The sequence below is a fragment of the Phaethon aethereus genome (genome assembly GCF_964289735.1).
Source record: "Phaethon aethereus genome assembly, chromosome: 6".
NCBI classification, from domain to species: Eukaryota; Metazoa; Chordata; class Aves; order Phaethontiformes; family Phaethontidae; genus Phaethon; species Phaethon aethereus.
Window position 1 is genome coordinate 18,646,835 of NC_138580.1, and position 20,383 is coordinate 18,667,217.

Consider the following 20,383-nt stretch of genomic DNA (forward strand, 5'->3'; position numbering starts at 1 on the left):
TTTTCAGCTGCATCTAACTCTGTGCAGGAAAGTTTGAGACAAGGCAAAGCCTAGTACAGGGAAGAACCTGGGGCAGATACTCCCACCTCCACCACAGCACCTGAGGGCAACTGTCACAGGAGAACACCACAACCAGTACCTGCTGTCAGTCTAATCCTGTCTGGGCCTTGTTCTTTGGTTGCTGCTTGGGAGCCAGGCAGGTGGAGAAGATTAGTCTGCCATCAGCACCCACCCTGAACAGGATGGGGAAAATGGCTTGAACCCTGTGAGGTGTTGGGGAACTCTTGAGGCTTCTGGAAAGCTAGTATGCAAGACCTTACCGAGACATTACAGCAATGCAAGAGGATGAAACAAGGAAAACATGACAATTCAATAAATAGAAGCTTTTATTACAATAGAAAATAGTAAAACTCATGTTAAAATAGACTCTTGCTTTTGGACTGCTCAGAAAAGCCTAAGCCTCACTTCTACCTGCCAGTGCCCACCAGGGTCCTGAACCCTAAGCGATGAGCAACACATTTCTGTGCTAAGAGCTTCACAGCTCCTCCCTCCCCAGTGACAGTGAAAGACTACAGCAGCAGACTGAGCCGTGCCCTGCCAGGCAGGCAGGTAAGGGCTCTCTGTGGGGTTATTAGTACAACATGCCTCATCCCCTTGTGCAGTCAGGCTCCTGTTTGAAGCAGGCAGCTTTAGGGAAGCTGTGGACAGGAGGGAGGGGGAGGAACAAAAAGGAAAAAAAAAAAAAAATCAGCAGCAGATAATGACAGCTGTTCTGAGACAGCTAGGAAGGCAGCAAATACACCTGCTAGAAAGACCACAGCACCCAACTGCCTCTGGCCTGCTGTCTGCCTAGTACCACTGCATGTCCCACTGAACACGCTCTGGCCTGGCTCCCCTCTTCCTTCAGTGACACTCCATACGACCCTGAAGGAGACTAGCAGACACTGCCAAGTTAAAACTCTCCATAGCTTATGCAGTATTACAGGGAACACCCTCCACCTCCTCCTACCATGGCCAGCCCAGTGCTAGCGAGTGACTGTGCAGTCTGGCCCACCATGTGCTCCCCTCCTCCTCACCAAAAAAGGCCAAGGGCAAGAGTAGAGTAGAAAGCAGAGGCCACAGGACAGCAAGGTCAAATGGGAGTGGGAGACATTTGTGCACCATTGCCAGCACAGCAGCACTCTTGACTCCAAGTCTCGCCTGCTCACAAGCCGGCAAGCTCACTCCAGTCCCTCATACACAGCCTTCTGTAGTTCGATTGAGAACATCTCCTCCCAGGGCCCACGGATCCACTCCACCAGCTCTACCAGGAGCTCAGGGCACTCTGTGCGGATGTGCCAAGTGGTCTCCACCTTCAGCACCTGGGAGGGAGGAAAGAGAGGGAGGTAGATGAGCAGGGCCTAGCCTCAAAGGCACTGATCACCCCTGAGCTCCTATTCCCCAGCACAGCTGCCAACTCCTAAGTCACACCCTCATCCCTCTCTGCTGCCAGCAGTGGAAGTGTCCCTGCATGACTTTTGTACAGCAGCAATACGCTATGCTCCCCTGCCTCTGTGGTGCAAGGCCCTGGGTTAGGATGGGAGATGACAGCCCCAGGACCCTTGTGACAGGAACAGGATCCTGAGCACAATCCAGCCCCCAGCATACTGTGTGCCCCATGACCACCTCCTGGTTACCTCATCATAAAGCATCAGCTTGATGTCACAAGGACAGAGGCGATAGGTTATGACATTGCTAATACTGCTGATTGGCTGCTTCTCCTTCAACTGGATGTTGCTCCTAGGAGGCGTTTCTGCCTCATGGTCTTCATCCAAGGAGGGCTGCACCTGCCACTGGTGATTCTCCTCCAGCAGAAACAGCATGCTTCGGGTGCTCAGCAGGGTCACAGGGAAAGCAGATGCCCCTAAAAGGATACAAGGGAATAGAAGAGCCTTTGCTGAGAGCCTGAGTCACCACAGAACCAGCTTTGCTTTCCATTCCTCCCCTAGGGAAATCCTTTCCAGCAACAGTAACTGGGTGAACAGCCTTATCCACCTTCCTGACTTAGGGGGAGCAGGGTAGCTAAACATGGCCAGGCTTGACCAGCTTATCCAAGCTCATTGCAGGAGCATGCATATGAAAGACCACCACCCAGCAAGCCTTGTTCAGCCCATGTCCTCACGTGAGGCAAGCAAAGACACTCGACCTCTTAAATAAAACTTTACTACTCCTTGGTTAAAAGTCAGCAACTCCAGCTAAAAGGCCGCCTTTTTTGGCCTGAATTCGTCTGGCTGCAGATATCTTATGTTTGGAACAGAGAGCACACACATAAAGTTTAATACCAAGTTGGGATGCATCATAAGTATGGCAGGAAGAAAAGTAGTTTTGATAAACTGTAGGGAGCATAAATATCATCCAGCTGATTTCAGTGGATGCAAATGCAAAGCACTAGAACTTGGGAATAAGTCAGATGCACAGAAATAGGGAACCACTAGCAGAACTGGCTGAGGTCACAGGGGATCACAAGCTGCTACAGCAACATGTTGCTTTTCTCGTCTCATCTCACTCTTGGGAATTAGTAGGAATATCAGAAATGGGATGTTTAATTAGTCCTGTGTACTTGGCAATGAGGCCTCAGCTGGAACTGTGTCCAGTTTTGGGCACCATACTCTAAAAAAGGAGAGAGCTGTAGAGTAAGAAAAATGTAGTTTAAGTTCTCCCTCCCACAGGCTATTTGTTCAGCTTGAGGAGACCAATAAAGATACTTCCCACAGATTCCTTCTGATTTTGTTCTCTCACACCTGCCCTATGGCCAATGGTGAACAAGGGTGCAAGGGCAGTAACAAATTAGTCAGAATGTGATTAACAGTTAGGCTGCTTTTTTCAGTGTCCCAAGCTAAGAAGACACTGGAATTGTTCACTGAAGTCTCAAATCCCAGGTTTAGCACATTTGGCCCTCAGCAAGCCCTGGAACAGCACTTGATGGGCTCCAGCAGGCTGCTGCTGTCCTACCATCTCAGGTTCCGGACACCTGCTTCTGTTTTCCCAAAGAGAAGAGCTGTTCAGCTCCTCACACAAACTAGCTGTGTGTATGACCCCTCAGCTTTCCCTCAGCTGAGAGCAACAAACCAGCCCTTAGGTAACCTGCAGCTTTGGAGAAACCTAAGCTGCCACCAAATCTGGTGTGCAAGACCAACTGCTCGCTAGAGCCTGGACTTCCATGCAGAAAAGGGCTGCGAGATTCACTGGATATACAGGAAGCAGCATGCTGCTATCCTACACATCTCAACACCAAAAAAAAAAAAAAAAAGAGCCCTCACCCATGCCCCCACCCCATCTCGCTGTGGACCAATAGCCCAGCTCTTTTCCCACAGACTGTATACCAAAAACACAAGCATATAAACAGATAGCACAGAGATCTCCTGTACCTTGGATCAGGTAGGCCAGCAGGTAGAAGAAACAAGTGTCATCTGTAGCTGCAGAATCTGTGGTCTTGGAGTCCAGCAGAGGCCTGGAGGAGATACAACAGCACACTGACCAAGGAAACACTCTGTTTCCAGTCTAGGTTTGCTGTGAGCTAGCTATTGTTCACTGTTCTCTTGGGGAAGGGAGGGACCCATCTCTTCCAGATGTTGCAAAATTCCACTCTCTCCTGTTCCTCTGCCTACCACCTTGCCAGCTAGGAACCCAATGCTTCTTGCAAGGCAGGAGGCTGCCCTATGCCTCCTCCTTTTCCTCCCTTCATTATGTTCTGCTCAGGTTCCTCCAGGAGAGCTGGAGTTGCCCTGCCTGGCTCAGTCCATGACACTCCTTCACCTGCTCACCCCCTGTGCAGCAGGCACCTGAGCCAGCTGCCTTAAACCTGTAATGTAGGCCTGGCTGCCACTCCAGTGGTGCCTCCTCCTGTGCTGCCCTGTTTTGAGTACTATGCTTCCCTTGCTGGACAAGCAGACATCCTCTTCTATCTGAAACCCCAACCTCTCAGAGGCTGTTCTTACCATAGCCAGTGTTGTGGATTCATTTCCACAGTGGGGATTTCCGTCACCTTACTCCTGTGCTTAGCAGGCAGCTCTTGCATGAGATCTAAAGAGGGGGATAAGGTAGACATCTTTTATTGCAAGCCCAAGGGCAGTACATGAGAGCTCAGGATGGTTCTCTAGTCTACAGAAATGCACTGGAAGTTATGATGCCAGCTTTTTTCTGAGCAGGAAAGAAGTGAATTTCCAACATATATCCAACCACAGCTCTCCTGGTAGCTCTCCAAGAGCAAATCTCCCAAATCCTCTCCTCCCACCCACCCCCGCTACAGCTCTACTCTTACATGTCAGGGTCTGCAGGAACTGGTCACAGCAGCTTTGGTTCCGGATCAGCAGGTTGTAGGAGGCTTTTGGGTTCTCAAACTCTATTCGCAAGCTCTGGTGGCAGAGTCCCACTTCCAGATGCAAAATATCAGACAGGTAGTGAGAGTCATTCTTCTTCAGCCAGTCTGCAGGTTGTCCCCTAATCACAGAACACAGCCCTCAGCTGCAGCAGGCGCCTCATCTCCTCTCCGACATGACATTGCAGCAGCAGGGTTTGCAAGAAGAGCCTTTGCATGTCACCACACCTCCAGGGTAAGGCTAGCAGAGGCTGGCACTACCCAGCACTCACAGCCTTGCTGCAAGGTCTCACTTGCTACCATTCTCCTCACCTGATAGCCCCAGTGACTTCCAGCACATAAATCTTGAGATCAGAGGCAACCAGGATGGAAAGGAACTCTCCTTGTCGGCCAAACTTCACCACGACCACCTGGAGCACAGACAGGGCGGGTCATAGCACTGGCCTGCCCCTTGCCAGCCCACCCATGGAAAGGGCTGACTCAAACACACTTCAGCTCCCTTCACACCCCAGAGTCCCTGGGATGCCACTCCAGTGCAGAACTTGCAGGTTGGCAAGAAAGACAGCCAAGGAGCTGTAGGAGAAGTGCTGCGGGAGCTCACCTTGAGGAAGAACTGGAACTCCTCAGCATTCTCCTCAAAAACCTCCATATCCAGGTACAGCTTCAGGCGATGATCCACCGAACGGAAGTCCCTTGTGTTCAGGATGCCATTTACAGCTGAGGAGAGCAAAGGGTGGGATTAGCACTCTGCCCACTGACCAGCTGCTGCCCAAGCATGCAGACCGGCACCGGGGCAGCAGTGTCACCCTCTCTGCACACCTGCTTCCATCAAGTTTCTCCTCAAGACAAAGGGTCAAAGACAGGGCTTTCCAGGCCACAAGTCTCAATGTAGAGACATGAGGGGACTTCATCACTCCAACACTTATTTTTTCAGATATATATACAAAGCTTTTGTCTACCCCATCTTCAGTCTATGCTCAGCTGTTTGGTCACAAGAGGACACTGCTTTGATGCCAGATTTGGCAGGAGGGAAATTCTTTATCACAAAGCCAGAAAGACATTTCTCGTTTCAGCTGGTGTCAGCTCAGGTCAACTTTTTAAACTCTGACTGTGATAAGGTTAAAGGGGACTAAGGAAGACACCAATAAAACTGCTTGAGAACATAATTAGGTTTGTCATGCAATTGTATGACCAAATAATTTATACAATAGCCACAATACTGCCTGAGAGTACGCACTTCCCAGCGGAGCCTGTTCTCCACCAGAAACACTATACTAATCAACTTTTCTTCAGCAGGAACATTTTCGGGGCTCAGTTTTAAACTGAAACAAGAGACTGCTTTACTTCTCACACTTCAGGTGGACAAGACTGAACATAGCAATCCTAAACACTAGTACTATACCAACTCCTCTTCAGAGGCACAACAGTCTTGAAAGGCTGGGGGAGATCTCTATAGATCAAGACGCATGGGTTTGCAAAATCAGGACTAGACTGCAGTTGCAGTAGAGTCAGTTGGTGGACTGGACCAGATAACCTCTGTAGTTCCTTTCCAACTTCAGTTATTCTGTAAATCACAAACTGGTGCTCAAACAAAAGCAGCCTGCAAGGCCCTTCACAAAAAACATTTGTGGACCTCCTAGGAACTGCTATCTTGCACGATAGCCAGTGCACACAGTGGCTTCTGGACAGGCGTTGTCATCTAAAGATCACAAAGACCACTGAAGAACGCACAAGTAACTGTAGATCCACTAACCAGAGCCTCAAACACACCAGACTCACACTGCACTTAAGCCAGAGAATAAATACAGAGAAATTGTGCATGCTATACTCCAAAGGTAACACCCCAGCTGGCAGCTCACTGGTGCCACAGGAACCCAGTGTGTCTGTAACCAAGCAATGCAGCTCCCAGAACAAGACCCTATTACTCAGAGTCTGAGCAATTCTAGGGATTAGGAGCTGACTCAGTTTTCCCTACCTTCAGGCATGAGGATTGAACAGAGAGGGGAATGAAAAACTCTGCTCCCAAGAACCATGGTCACTGCTGCTTATGCTTGATGACCACCCTCCCCATTAAACAGGATGCAGTGCACCCTGCAAGCACCAGTGATAAAGCCCAACACCAAGCTGTGCACACCCCTAAACCCCTGCATGGCTCTTACATACTCACAGGGACTGAGATTCCATGTTTCCTCAGACTCTGAGTTCAAAGACAGCTGGGAAGGAGTTGGCCCACGAGAAACACTGTAACGGTAGCTCCCGATCCAGCTGCTCCCATTGGTGTCTGTGTGGCTGAGGGACAAGTACTGGCTCTTCATGCGCAGCTCCTGCTTCCTGCAGCCCCCATCTGAACTGCGGGAGCTGGAGTGGAGAGTGCCATCGTGCTCGCCACTCAGCTCTGGGGTCCTGGTGCTGTTGCTGGTGTCCATCTCCGAGCTGTCCTCCCCATCGATGTAGAACTTCCCACTCTCACTGGCCAGGGCAGGTGCTTCTTCCAGGCCCTCCTGCTGGCTGCCTCCATCCAGGACAGAGTCTGACAGGTCCTCACTCATGCTATCGGGGCCAGGTGGCAAATGTGTGCTGGAGCACACCTCTGAAGGCAGGATGACCACATGGTCACTGGAACAACTGGGACAGGCTATGGGCTCACCAGCTGCTGCAGCATCTGTGGAAGATTTCATCAGGGATAAAGAAAAATCAGAACAGCTCTCCCCTAACAAGATTTTATGGTTGTTTTTTTTCTCCTCTGCAAACCACAAAACATCCCTTTCAAAGTAGGCAATAGTTATAGTCTGACTTGAGCAGCTTGTTGAGCAACTCTGTTCAGAACCATACCCTACACACCTGCCCCCCTCACAAATCAATGAGAAATTCTGGATCAGTTCCAACATCCACCTGAAATCGCTCAGCTCAGATTTAGGGTGACCAGTGTGTGCTGTAGTTGCAATCAAAACTACATCATGGCTTTGGCTCATGACTTTCCTCCACTTCGTGTCCACAAGTGCTCACATAGAGTTTGAAGCCCAAGCTCATGACCTCCAACCTTCCTTAGCCACCTCCATCCCCAACTTGGTTTATCCTGCAGCCAGCCACACCACAAGCATGCAGTGTCCCTTCTCCAGCTGTCCTCATCCCTCCCGACCCCAATTTGTGATGCTCCCTTCACCCACACCACAGCAGACTCCCAGCTGGGTCTTGGGACTCCAACTACCCTGGCAGGGGAGAGAAAGTGTCGCAGGGTGGAGGAAAGTGCTGCAGGCAGGACAGCATTTCTGCTCGCACTGCAGTACTTTGATCCCAGGATACTACATCAAATGAGCAGCATCTTCCGAGCTAAGGCTGGGCACTCCCCACTTCAAACAGAAACTGAGCTTTGAAAAACTCAGCAATCAGAAGACACCTATTCAGCGCTAGCCATGCCTCAGCTAAAACACCACATCTAGTTTCAAACACCCAAAGAAAAATGTGAACAAATGGGAAAGAGTACAAAGGAGACCAGCAAGAATAACTGCATTGTATGAGATATAACTGACAAGCAAATTATCTAGGGAGTTGAACTTATTTAGTCTAGAGGACAGAAGACAGGACTAGTTGCGGGGAGAGAACAATGGCCCTCAAGTACAAAGAAAGGAATAAATCATTCCCCGTAAGGGAAGCAAGAGTGGGCTTAAGATCACAGCCAGGGAAACCTAGGTTAGGGTTCTGGTGGTTTTTCTGCTATCTAACAGAGTTTTACCTGAAATACTGGAGAAGATTCCCCAAAAGCCTCTGTTAGCAAAAGCCCTTTAGAACAAATTAGTCTGTGGCAGAAATGGCCACAGTTTCAACAGGACGAGAGACTACATGACCTTTAACGACTCTCCCAGACTTCAGATTTCTGTGGACCACCTGCAGTTTCCAGCACCCCTATGTTCTCCCAGATCCCAGGCCACCCACAACAGCGGTGCTGTTTGCTTAACCTTAAAACAGTGGCTTATTCCTGCTAGTGAACAAGGCAGGCTCTTCCCAGTCCAAGTGGGCCAAGTGAGAGTACATCCCGCAACAGGTTTTAATTCCAGTACAGCCAAGGCATCACCCTCTCCTATACATTCCATGCTCTGCACCACAGCTGCTATTCTGGCAGTCTGGCTGGGCATTAGCAAGCATCCATTTTCTGGGTACTACATCCTACCTTGATTTGAGGCAACTAGGGTCTCCAGGATTATGGTGTCTCCAACCTCTGAAGAATAGGGACCTTGATGCCAGGGAGCCAGGGACTGCAAAAACTCCTGCTTGCATTTCAGGCACTGGAGCTTTGTGGATCCCTTTTCCTGGTCCTGATTTCGCCGATTCTCCTCAACAGCTGGGGACAACACTTCGAGGACACACTAGAAGTAGCGCACAGGGAAAAGAGTGCTAGCAGGCAGCTAAAACCATCCTAATAAAATTGAGTCTCTCACATAAGCAAGTCTCCTCACATGCCTCATTACAGCATTTCAGAGTCCAAGGGGTACAGGGCCACTTCCCAGCTAACAGAGTACCACAGCCAGTCTGTGCAAGACTTGCCAAAGGCACAGAGCTTCACTGCAGAAGACCAAGAGAACCTGTTTTTACAGTTATGTGCTTTATATCTACATATTGACAACAGTACCTTGAGAAAAATACTTGGATTTGAGACCAGAGTCACTACAGCAGCTGCACAAACCAGAGCTGCCACAGCACTGACACTCACTGTCCAGAGGCTAAGTACAGGATAGCACATCACTCAGCACCCAGAAACATTATTGTTGCACATGCACAATACATAAAGATCGCTAACTTGACCACTAACTTTTCTCCCCAAGAGGGAGAGAACTGCAAGGCTTTCTCCTTGAGAGCACCCTTTATGCTCCAGAAGCTTTGCTGCCCATGGCCATGCTCACAGGACCCTCCACAGGTCATTTGTGCAGCAGGATAAATCCTGAGCTGACAAGCCAGACATGGGCTGCCACAGGGCAGCAGATGCACACGTGCTCCAAGAACAGGGGCCCCGTGCTGGCTGGAAGAATTCAGTGTCTTCCAGTAACACTGCCCCCTCCCCAGGCTTCCCTCTCTAGCCTCCCCTACCTGTAGACACTGCTCTGGGCAGTCGTCGAGCACCACGTATTTGCGCTTCTGCCGGTCCTTGCGAATGTAGCTGAAGTGTAACGTGAGGACAGGGAAAACTCGCTCCAGGTCCTGCAGGAGACAGAAAACACCAGTTCTAGAAAGAGGGCACAGCATCCAGTATATACACTACATTTGTTTGCACTGGCTGAAACGTGGCCATACAAGCACTTCATTTAGTAAGACCTAAGTACGCCTCCATAGCTGATAGCATTTGGCAGCCTGGTAAAATGGGCATGAATAAATAAAAAATAACAAAAAAAAAAAGCAGCTCATAAGCACTGAGGACAACACTAAGCATCAAGGCCCAGAACAAGCATTTAAAATAAAACCTTTTCAGGAGGGCATTTCAGAAGAATATAAAGCCACAAACATTCAAGAGGTACAAGGGCAGGAATTAAAAATGACTTGGAACTTTTGGGGAAAACAGTATTAGAGAAGTCCGTGAACATGTCCGTGCACACATTGAATGTTAAAATCCTACCACGAGGAAAGAGAGATTTCCAAATTCCCTTTCTAAAGAACCACAAAAGCAAAATAGGGCTGGTAGTGCTGAAGCATACACCTAGAGTGGATGGAAAACCACCCACTGAGCTCTCAGTAGTTTTCTAAACATCACATTAGGCTCAGTGCTGCACTGTCTAAGAAAAAGTGCAATCAACAGTCTTCCAAGGCCAGTGAGGAATGGATGGGAAGGAGATCTCCATTTCACTTAGGCTCCTCTTGAGAAGTCTCTCATTCCTGCGCACTGGAATAAGTCCAGCTGTTGTCTTTTTAACTCCAGCTTTGGAACAGAATTGGTGCTGGCTTCTGCTGCATTATTGCAGGTACTCTAAGCAACAGAGATGCTGTTAGACACACATGCATTGGGTGGAAGAGGTGTTCAATCAATCAGGCTTTGCAGGAGCTACGAAAAGACCTGCAGGGTACTCTGTCAGAAGCCCAAATCCAGAATGCTGGCACATACAGGGAGTATGATGCCAAAGGCTCACACAGAGGCATAACTCACCATCCTCTTCCAATTCATCTCGGAGGTCTCCACCTTCTGCAGGCATTTCAGCTCCAGCTTGTGGAGAACTCTGGCAGCCTTCAGTTCCACTTCAATCACATGCTTAGCTGTGACTCGCAGGAAGATCCAGTCTGGCTCTGGGTCCCCTTCACCTTCTATTTGGCTCACCAGCACTGGCTGACAAAGGTCCACTGCCAAACAAGACACAGTACAGGTCTGCTTGGCCCAAGTCCTTAGAATTCCCACAATACTGGGCAGCACGATAAAGCTTCAGGATATCACATTTGATTCACCCAAGCTCTCAAACACAGCAGTGAAGAGACCTGTTTACCTTCTGGCTTCTCCTCTTCTTCCTCCCCCAGCATTAGCTCATCTGCCTCCTCTTCTCCTCTCTGTTCTCCTTCCATAGGCTCATCCAGCCGTACTTCAGGCTCTTCCTCCTTCTCAGTATCATCCACAGGAGAAGAGGATTCTTTCTGGGATACTTGGGGTTTTCCTTGCTCTGGGTCAGAACTCTCACTCTGTAAGTCCAGTGCAGCAGGTCTCCCTGCGATGTCATCTGCAGAATGGCTACGACAGATGACAGGTGCTTGGTCATGCTCCTCCAGGTGTTTCTTGTACTGCAGCCAGTCAACACCAAAGCGATCTCTGAAGCTGTCCAAGAGCTTCATCTCCTTCTGATGCTGTAGGACCAGGCCTGCAGGGAGAAAACTTGGGAAATATGAAAATAGTCACCATGCCAGAGCACTCCTCTGACTGTGGGCAGTTCAGCTGCTGTGTTACAGAGGAAGAGGACAAGCCTCACCAGCAGAGAAAGGTAAAGCCTGGGGCTCATATTCTGTGTCACTGGGCTCCGAAATGCTCGCTCTGCGCACTTTGACTTTTCCCTGCAACAAACAGGATAAGAATAGTTGGGAGGCACCAGAACAACCAAAACAGCATCTGATGAGGGGCTCTGCCAAGCTGAAGGGTTCATAGCTGTTACAGTGCAGAAGCACACCATAAAACATTTGTCGCAGTATATCAAGACTGACATTAAGCTCAGCCTCTTCCTAACACACAGCAGCACAGAGGCTCACTACCACAGAGTCAGTACAAGACCACATCCCAGTGCACGAGGCTTTCACGCTGAGGCAGCCCCTTTATCCAACATGCCAGCTATGTGGTTAAGAAGCTATCTCAGTCCCAGACCTTGTTTTTCTTCCGAGGGAGCCTGACAGCCACATTCTCCGCTGGGGACTGACTGTCACTGAAGTCTGCAGCACAGGAACTGTCCAGAGCACTGCGGTCCAGTGCAGTCTTCTCTGAGGTAGAAGTGTGGATGGACTGTGAAACACTTTGCACAAGTCTTGGAAGGTGCTAAAGCCAAAAGAAGAGAACGCTGCCTGCTGAGTGCAAAGAGGAAACCAGGTAACCAAGCCACAACTCAGACTGACAACTTCCCTGCCCCTCACCCCAATCTTTCATCTTCTCATTTGAAGTGGTGACAACAGATCGTGCCTGGTTGACTGGATTGTTTATCATGACCACTCTGATTTAACTCAATCTCTGCCTTTCTTAAAAACAGCAGATGGGAAACTGATAGCTGTTTGTTTTGCTGACATGTAATTCAAGTGTCAAGTACCAGATAGTACCCAAAAAGGAAACAGGCAAGGCTCCAAGTTCTGCAAGGCTGTGTAGGACAGAATAAGTTACACTGGCCAGTCCCAACAATTACTAGGAATCAGCATGGACTGAGCCAAAATGAACTGTGTCAAAGGCAGCCCATACCAATTTAATGGGTCACATGACAATGCAAAAACATGTCAGAGTTCCCACTCCCAAAGCTAGTAAGATCAGTTTACAGCAATTGTACTCACCATTACGTCCGAGGAAGAGAGTGGCTCCCCGTCCAAGAGGAACTGTAATTAGAGACCCATTTGCAGTCAGATTCCATTTGGCTGGCACATACCCAGGACAACAATCTGCTGTCCCCTATTCCCCTTCAGAGTACCCTAGGGTTGGGATCCCTGGCACAAAACTGCAAAGACTATCAGAAACTACCCTGTTCCTGCCTATCCATCACTCCTTTAATTGTAGCTACCTGACCTAATAGCACATAAGGCCAGAAGGGAGCATTGGAGTTTTCCTGTTTACAGATTTTACAACTCCCAGAAACGTACCCAAGACAGTTCAAGGAAGAGATTGACAAAGACAACTCACAAATTGTTTTGAGAGGTACTCACTTTCATCTCAAAGCTTGTACCCTACTTCCAGACTGAGTCTACCTAGCTTCCAGTAACTTGAGCTCGGTGAAAGGGTGTTCCAAGATGCAGTTTGAATACAATGAGTCCAGCCATTTGCCATTTATATGAAGGGTGGATCAGCTCTGGAACACCTCTGATCCTTCACAAACAAGTTTACTTTGCTAAATTGCCAGAACACTGTCTTTGCTGGCTTCTTTATTTAAAATCACATTACCAAGAATTGACCTAAGCACCAGAGTGCAAAGGAGACGGAAAAGGTTAAGCCTAGCTGAGAGCAGAGTTATGGGGAGAAACAAAGAGGTGGCCACGGCTGCCCAAGTAGCGTGTAATTAGGCAGGGTGAGCCAAGACGGTGAGTTCCTTCTTTGCAAAGCCCAGCTACATAGTCACTATCTAGCAGGAACAGAATAAAGTTTTAGGACCACCAGTGAGCAAAACTGATGAAGTAGACAGTGACGATGTATGAAGATCTGAGATCTTGCAAACCTGAGATCAGTATTCTGTCTGCCCTGGCCAGCACACCACATAAAAATTTAAGGATAAACTACTCTACCTAAAAAAAACCCCAACAAAAAAAAACCTCCACAAAACAATCACTACTGTTACATCACCAAAATGAATTTTCATGTTTATGAAGTTCTTCCTCCTCATTTGACCCTGAGCATCAGAACACCCTGCACCTTCAACAGGAAGGGCAGAAGGCATGTCGCTAATACTCACATTGGAGGAGGCTGCCCTGGGAGACACATGTGCAAGGGTTGCAGATCGGTGGTTTTGATGGAACCATAATGGGTTTCCCTCTAAATGCAGCTGGGTGGGGGAAATAGAGAAATTGTTATTAGAAGCAATATTCTATACCCTGGACTAATCTGCCTGCAGGCCCCAGACTATCTCTCCGCCTCAGGAAATATCCTTGCAGTGGAACGGTGATCAAGCCAGGAGAGGACTAAGCCTTTACAATGCTTCCTGAAATTCATTCAGCATATTTGCTGAAGGAAATTAAAGTACTCCCTACTCATGCACCTAAATCATTAGGAGCTTTTTCAGTATGACTCTGACCAGTGTTGAAAGAACAGTCCTTTGCAGGCTACCTTCCTTCACAAGCACTACAGTGCCTGCAGTCATCCTCCTTCAGACTTCTCTGAACACACAAATCCACAACAGGATTAGCAGAGGATCTTTACTGAACTTGACAGTGTTAAAATCGGAAAGGGGGAGCAAGGAGGTGGGGATGAATATATGGAAAAAGGTTAACTTGAGCAGGGCTCACTGAAAATGAAGGCTGAAATACAGGTGTCTCTCCAAGGCTCCCTCATCAGCTTCCTGCGTTAAAATTAAATGCTCAAGAGTTGAACTGATCTTTCAAAACTCTCTTCTTACTACAGAGTCTCCACCTTATACCCCCTGACCATGACATACCTAATCTCCCAACCCAGCAGGCTTTGTGCTTACTTTTTTTATATAGTGCAGAGTGGACAATGGTGCCAGCTGGGCATGTTCCAGCAGCAGGTTATAGGCCACATCCAGGTGCTGCAGATTCACTAGCTGTTCAACCCCTGCAAATAAAGCAAGAAGCCATCAGCATGCTAGAAGATATAACTTAGGAAACTCCCACCTACCCCACTCCCCCAAAACCGAACCCTAGTAAAAATAGCTGTGCCCAAGATTTCAAGTTCTGTTCCTCCTAAGGAAGAGAGAAAGGCCTCAAACTCAGAAATGCTCCTCCCTTGTGGGCTCACCATTAATGCTGTCAAGTTCATTGTTGCGCAGGATCAGAGTCACCAGCTTGGATCGGCTGAAGATACCAAGGTTTGGCACCTTGGACAGGAAGTTATAAGCCAGATTGAGGTACTCCAGTTCTGTAAGGGTCTGTTCAGAGAGGAAAGCAGCAGCGGATCAATTGGGACCTTATAAGGCTCAAAGCCTGACACTGGACTCAAGACAGAGCACTAGCCCCTACCATTCTCTCCATCCCACCAACATCACCTAACAAGTGAGTTTCTCAAGTCTATTTCTGCAGCAAGACTTTGACATTCACATTTGGAGTGGTTTGTCTAGGGGCACTAAGTATGATCTAACTGCTTCACAAAATTCGCTAGGAGCAGCTTTCTCCTCCCTCATCAACTTCAATGGAACACAGGAAGGGCCTGGACCCCCTGCCTCAGAAAAAGGGCTCAACTACCAAAAGACGACCGTTCTTACTTTTCCAAAGATGATGGTGAATGATATATTGTGAGCCCCACCAACTCCATGAAAAGCTGTTTCTTCTCTTAAAAGAAGCATATCTAGCCCAGCAGAGCATGGGTTTCAGTGCCATTCTCCAAATGCACATGCCACTGTGATGGACTACCATCTTTCTAAAGTAACTGACAGGAGATTTCTGAGAGTGAGAGGGAAGTCCTACTGGTAGTCTGAACAAACCAAACAGCAAGTCCCTACAGCCCCATACCTGGCTACGTAATTCTAACCTGCTGCACAGATTACAGCGAAGTCTCATCCACAATGGAGTGCACACTGCATGTGTCACTGTACACACAGTGTACACTGTATGTATCACTGTATTTATCACTCAGCCACACTGGAGTGCCAAGCGATACACAGTGACACATACAGCTAACTTTCCTGTCTTAGAGCGGATGAGGAACACTGCCGCCTTTGTCTCAGTGTCACAGGGCCTGCACATACAGGACAACAGTTTCAAGGCTGCAAGCACTGGTTGTAAATCACATGCCTGCTGGGCCACATCTCCAATTTCTTTTGTTATACTTCACCGTGCAAGCACATGGTCAATGATGACAGCACTTCAGCAGTGTCCTCTCCATATGAGGAAACTCCAGTGCTCAGCCTAAGATACTCACCGTTAAATAGTGCTCACAATCCTGGATCTTGTTGTGACTCAAATCCAAGACTCTCAGAGCATTCAGTAATTGCTGAAGGACAAAAGAGGTACTAGATCAGACCCTACAAATGTCTCTACAGCAGCATGGAAACCCCGTCCTGCTGGGAGAGGCCAGCAAAATTAACACTGCCCACTGACTCCCACTCAGACCTAACAGCATCAGTAAAGGAGTGCCCAGTTCTTGGCTGTGATCATCTCCTCTCTTCCCCTCAGTCATGCAGGAAGGATGCCCCACTCACCAGTGAGTCATCCAAGGCAGTGATTGAGTTATAGCTGAAGTTCACAGTCTGCAATTCCAACCATGGGAGAGCACAGCTCAGATCTCCACCACATGCTGAAATGATTTCCTAGGAAGAAGTGAGGAGCCATTCCTTGGTGAGTACTAGCTGTTACAGTAACAGGAGAACAGTTAGTCTAGAACAAAGCTGACATATTGTGCCTTATGTCACTTTATGTCACTAATTCAAGTATTTGGAAGTGGTGGGAATTCCATCACTAGATATTTAGAAAGAAGGGGAGATGCTTTTGCTTCCTACACTCACGTGGTAATAGTTAACCTAACATGTTACAATTTGTAGGCTCTGAACACTAAGTGCAAAGATTCATGCTAACAAAACTTTTTTCAGACCTCCATCAAAGCACAGATGCAGAAGATGCAAACGCCCTGGCCAAACAACTTGTGCTCTGGCAGACAAAAGAACCTCTCAAAGCACTCCCTACCAGCAGCTCCTGTTCCCCAACAGGCAGCTGCTTCTGTGCCACAGACAGAAGCCCAGAGCCCCACAGCTAGCACAGCCCACGCTACTCAGTTCTCCGTGGCTGCAGCTTGCCTTCATGTCTCAGAAACCTGCTGGGCACCAGTGCGGAAAAGACACTAGGGCATAGCATTCTCTCTGACAATTAGCTCTAATTTAAGAGTGCTGAGGTACGATGAAATGTACCTCAATCAGCTGCAGGCCTTTGAATGTGGAAACAGGCAGACACATGGAACAGTCAGACCTAGCTGATACGAATATTGTCCAGAGCCAGAAATTCTCAAGCCGCTAAAAAGGAGACTACAGAGCCCACATGTATCCAACTTGAGTCAGGAGTAGGACCCCAGAACAGAGAAAGGAGAAAAAGCCACATACAACAAAGATTGGTAAGATGTTTAATGTTGTCTCCCACATCCTCCCTGTTTGAAGGGCTGTAGGATCAAGACAGCCTTTCTCTGACAGTTTTTCCCATGAGCTGTGTAAGGACACTCACCTCCAGTGTACTGATACATTTGCAACAGGTTAGAGATTCCAGCTGAGAATAGACAAATCGCAGTCCCCGGAGGCAGTGTGGAGGGACAGACCTCAACTGCAGCAGTTATGAGAAAGTAAGGACAACACACATCAAAATATTACAGTGTAAGAGCAGCTGCCATCCCAGGCCCATCTCTGCAAGGGATCTCCCATTTCCCTGCTGAAGCCTCCCTCTCTAACGCTCCAGACTTTGCTCATATCCAAACTTCACCCCAAGCAAGTGTTGCAGGAGTTTAGACTTCGCCTTCTAGGAAAGTCACAAAAGCCTACCCAGTTTTTAGGAGTACAGGCATTCTGCAGCCACAAAACTAACTCAAAAAAAGCCAAACAGCAAGACTCAAAGGCAGTTCTGCCTCCCATACTTACTTCCAGGTGCCGGAGGGACTTGAAAGGGAAGATCTTCACAGCAGATTGCAAAACATAGTTTGGAACATGAACGAGCTAGAGAAATCAGAAGTCTCATGTCAACCTCAATTTGTGCTGCAATACCACCCTCCACGTGCACCAACTGCAGCACCTTGAACAGGCCTCTGCTCCAGCTCGGGTGTTCACTAACAGACTCTCCCCCAATGCTGGTATCGGCACTGTCCCCTAGCCCCATAGTTCAACAGAGGTCAAAGAGACAAGCATGTGAGGCAGCACAAGACCACTGTCTGCCAGACTGTAGAGCTCCTCTTCTTCTCCCCTGCCCACGTGGCTTTGCCACTTTCAAAACCACAGAGAAGTCTGACAGCTGGATTCCTCACCAGCCACCACTAGCAAATCTACTAAATAAAGACAAATCTAACTGCTGGAGCTATGTTTATCGAGCAACTGAGTTAAACTAGCACACTGGTGGGAGGTGTGCATGTGCATTTCACTAGAACAGGCCAAATAAGGCAAATCACAAGCACATACAATGGAAAACAGAGGGTTGTTTTTTTTTTTTAAACAGCTAAACATCGTTAGCATTAGACTGAGGTACCTGCAAACCTCCTCTTTGCATTCTGTAGTGCAGCCACAGGGTCCTTCACCACAGGGTAGGTTAGGCTGTGTTCATGTACCACAAAGCAGCTTATTAAATCTAGCTTCTTATGCTTTCTACGGACAGTGCATAAACAGTATTTCAGTCCAAGTGAATAATGAAGTAGTTAATGCTCCCACCGCAGACAGCAGAGTACAACTGGAGGGACCCTCTCTGCCAGCTACATCCCTGTTCATGCAGAAGTGACTCATCAGGTGCAGGACAGACATCCCAAGGCCTCGTCACCACTAGTGCTTCCAGTTAGAGCCCTGGTGGCGATGAATCACTGCCCACTACTTGCCAGCACTACCGCAGCACATTGAACAGGACCATTTGTAGGGGAAGCTTGCATTGTGAAGCTCTGATGATCAGTTTTAGCAAAGTTTATTTCAGATGCCATCCTTGCTCTGTGTCCTGACAGTCATCTCCTACTCTCTTCTTCCTCCACTGTCTTAAGAATCTGAACAAGCCGATATAAATCATTAGTTTCTCCAAGCAAATCAGTTACTGCACCACAATCGGTAGCTTCCCCTTCTTTACAGACTTGTTACAGAAAAAGCCCATTTTTTGGTTAACACAAGCACTCACCCCAACATTCTCCTGACTGCAGTGTCTCTCCCTCCCTCCTCCTGACAGGGGACCTGTGTTCCTCCACAGTCTCTGGCCCTCACTTTGATCTCAACCTTCAGCACTGCCATAAAACCCTCCCAACAACATTCAGGTAATCTCTCCAATCTGTCTCATACAGAAAACACTATTAAAGATATCACAGGTCATAGTGCTCAGCCACAACAGCTCCTGAGCAACACTGGGACCTAAGAACAGCTGTTAATTCCCCTTCCCCTTTCAGGCCCATTTCACCTTTACTGCCCTCCCAGCAGTGCCCCAGTGCCAAGTATAATCATGTGCAGCCTTGTAACACATACCACCTTTCAAAAAGCCCTCTGAAGAATCCCTAGCTCTATACTTTTATTTCTATTACAGCCTTCTTAAAATTAATGCGAACACATTACTAGCAATCTCCTGTATGTGAAATGGATCAGCCAGAACCACTGCCCAGGCATGAACATGTAAAATTCAGAAATAAGAAGCAGAAAGTCTCAGAGTAGTGGGTGTATACAACTTCTAACTGCTCTGCTCAAATACCCCAGCTCTGCTGCCTCATGCAGATCAATCATCAGTCAGGGAGCACTCAGCCGTGCTCAGCTGCCAGATACTGCCTGAATTGCTCAAGCGTTTCAGGAAATAATAATTTTCCCAACAATGTCAACACCTTACCAAGGTCAGAACATAATTAACCCCTGCTGCTGCTGTTTTAAACTCTGAAAAACTTTCCACTGAGTTGAATGGCTGATCCTAGATGAAGTAGCTACAAGCCATCATGCTGAACTATGACTCCATTCAACAGCCCTGTGAGAGGTATCCAAGCCACACAGCATGCACATAAGATGGGGGCAATGGGCACCAAAGGAGGCCACTCTGAAGGAGGCAGCTGTGCCTGCCACCTCCACTGGCTGGCCTTGCAGTGCCCCCGTCCCCTCACGTCCCCGACCATGGTAGGTACAGACCTTCAAGGAGTGAGTCTTCTGCAGGACGTCAAAGAGGAACTGCGCCTGGAGGATGGCGGCGGTCTCGGCGGGGTGCGAGGGCAGGGCCACGAAGCCCCGGTTCTGGTTGCGCGAGCCCAGGTGCTGCTCGAAGACCTGCGTGAGGTGCTGCAAGGTGGGCGTGAGCAGTGTCAGCGTGCTGGAGCCGTCCAGGACGAGGTCCCCTGCAGGGAAGGGGAAGAACGGGCCGGCCGTGAGTCCTGCTGCCCCCATACCGGGGCCTTCACTCCGGCCAGGGTCAGAGGGGCCCGCGGCGGCCGCCACTCACCCGCATCCTGCAGCAGCCGCGCCAGGCCGCGCACCAGCGTCTCCGCCGCCGCCATCTGCGGGGGAGGTCGTGTGAGGCCGAGGCGGCGGAGGCCGAGGTGACCGCGGCCTGGCTCGGCACTACGCGCGCCGCCGGCGGCGGCGGCCTCTCGCACTTCCGCGTTACCACAGAGACGCGCCCTTCCGCCGCACCAGTGAGGCGGGGCAGCGGCTAGAGCGCCGCTGCTTACATCCGGTTGCCATGGAGCCCGCCCCAGCGTCCCCCTCCCGCCCGGCGGGGCCCGCGCCCCCCGGCCCCCGCCCCGCCGCCGCCCCTCGCCGCCGGGCGAGCGCCCCGCGCCGCCGCCCCGCAGCCCCACCGGTAAGCGGGGGCGACCCGGGAGGGGCGGCGGGCCCGCGCCGCGCCCTGCGCAGGGCCGGCGGGAGGCCGGGGCCGCAGCGCCGCCCGCCGCCGGCCCGGCGCGGCACGTGTCGGGCGGAGCGCGGTGCCGGGGCCGGGGCGCGGCGCGGCGGCGGGCGGCTCTCCTTCTCCGGCGGTGCGAGGTACGGGCCGGGCGGGGGCTGGGGGGGGGCGGGTCCTGGCACT

At 49.5% G+C, this 20,383-nt stretch overlaps 1 protein-coding gene across 1 annotated transcript; it reads right to left on the bottom strand.

The window, feature by feature from the left end:
* Positions 1-1,220: 1,220 nt before the first annotated feature.
* On the bottom strand, positions 1,221-19,853 carry STK11IP (serine/threonine kinase 11 interacting protein; the record flags this gene model as incomplete). Its single annotated transcript, XM_082001482.1, has 24 exons — positions 1,221-1,361; positions 1,677-1,903; positions 3,408-3,490; positions 3,978-4,062; positions 4,301-4,479; positions 4,670-4,767; positions 4,959-5,074; positions 6,525-7,019; positions 8,526-8,721; positions 9,440-9,550; positions 10,488-10,678; positions 10,819-11,184; positions 11,293-11,374; positions 11,679-11,846; positions 12,347-12,388; positions 13,453-13,542; positions 14,185-14,288; positions 14,472-14,601; positions 15,591-15,662; positions 15,871-15,978; positions 16,880-16,975; positions 17,287-17,361; positions 19,492-19,694; positions 19,799-19,853. The coding sequence occupies 24 exons, from the start codon at positions 19,851-19,853 to the stop codon at positions 1,221-1,223; spliced, it is 3,513 nt and encodes a 1,170-aa protein (XP_081857608.1).
* Between the last annotated feature and the right edge of the window lie 530 nt (positions 19,854-20,383).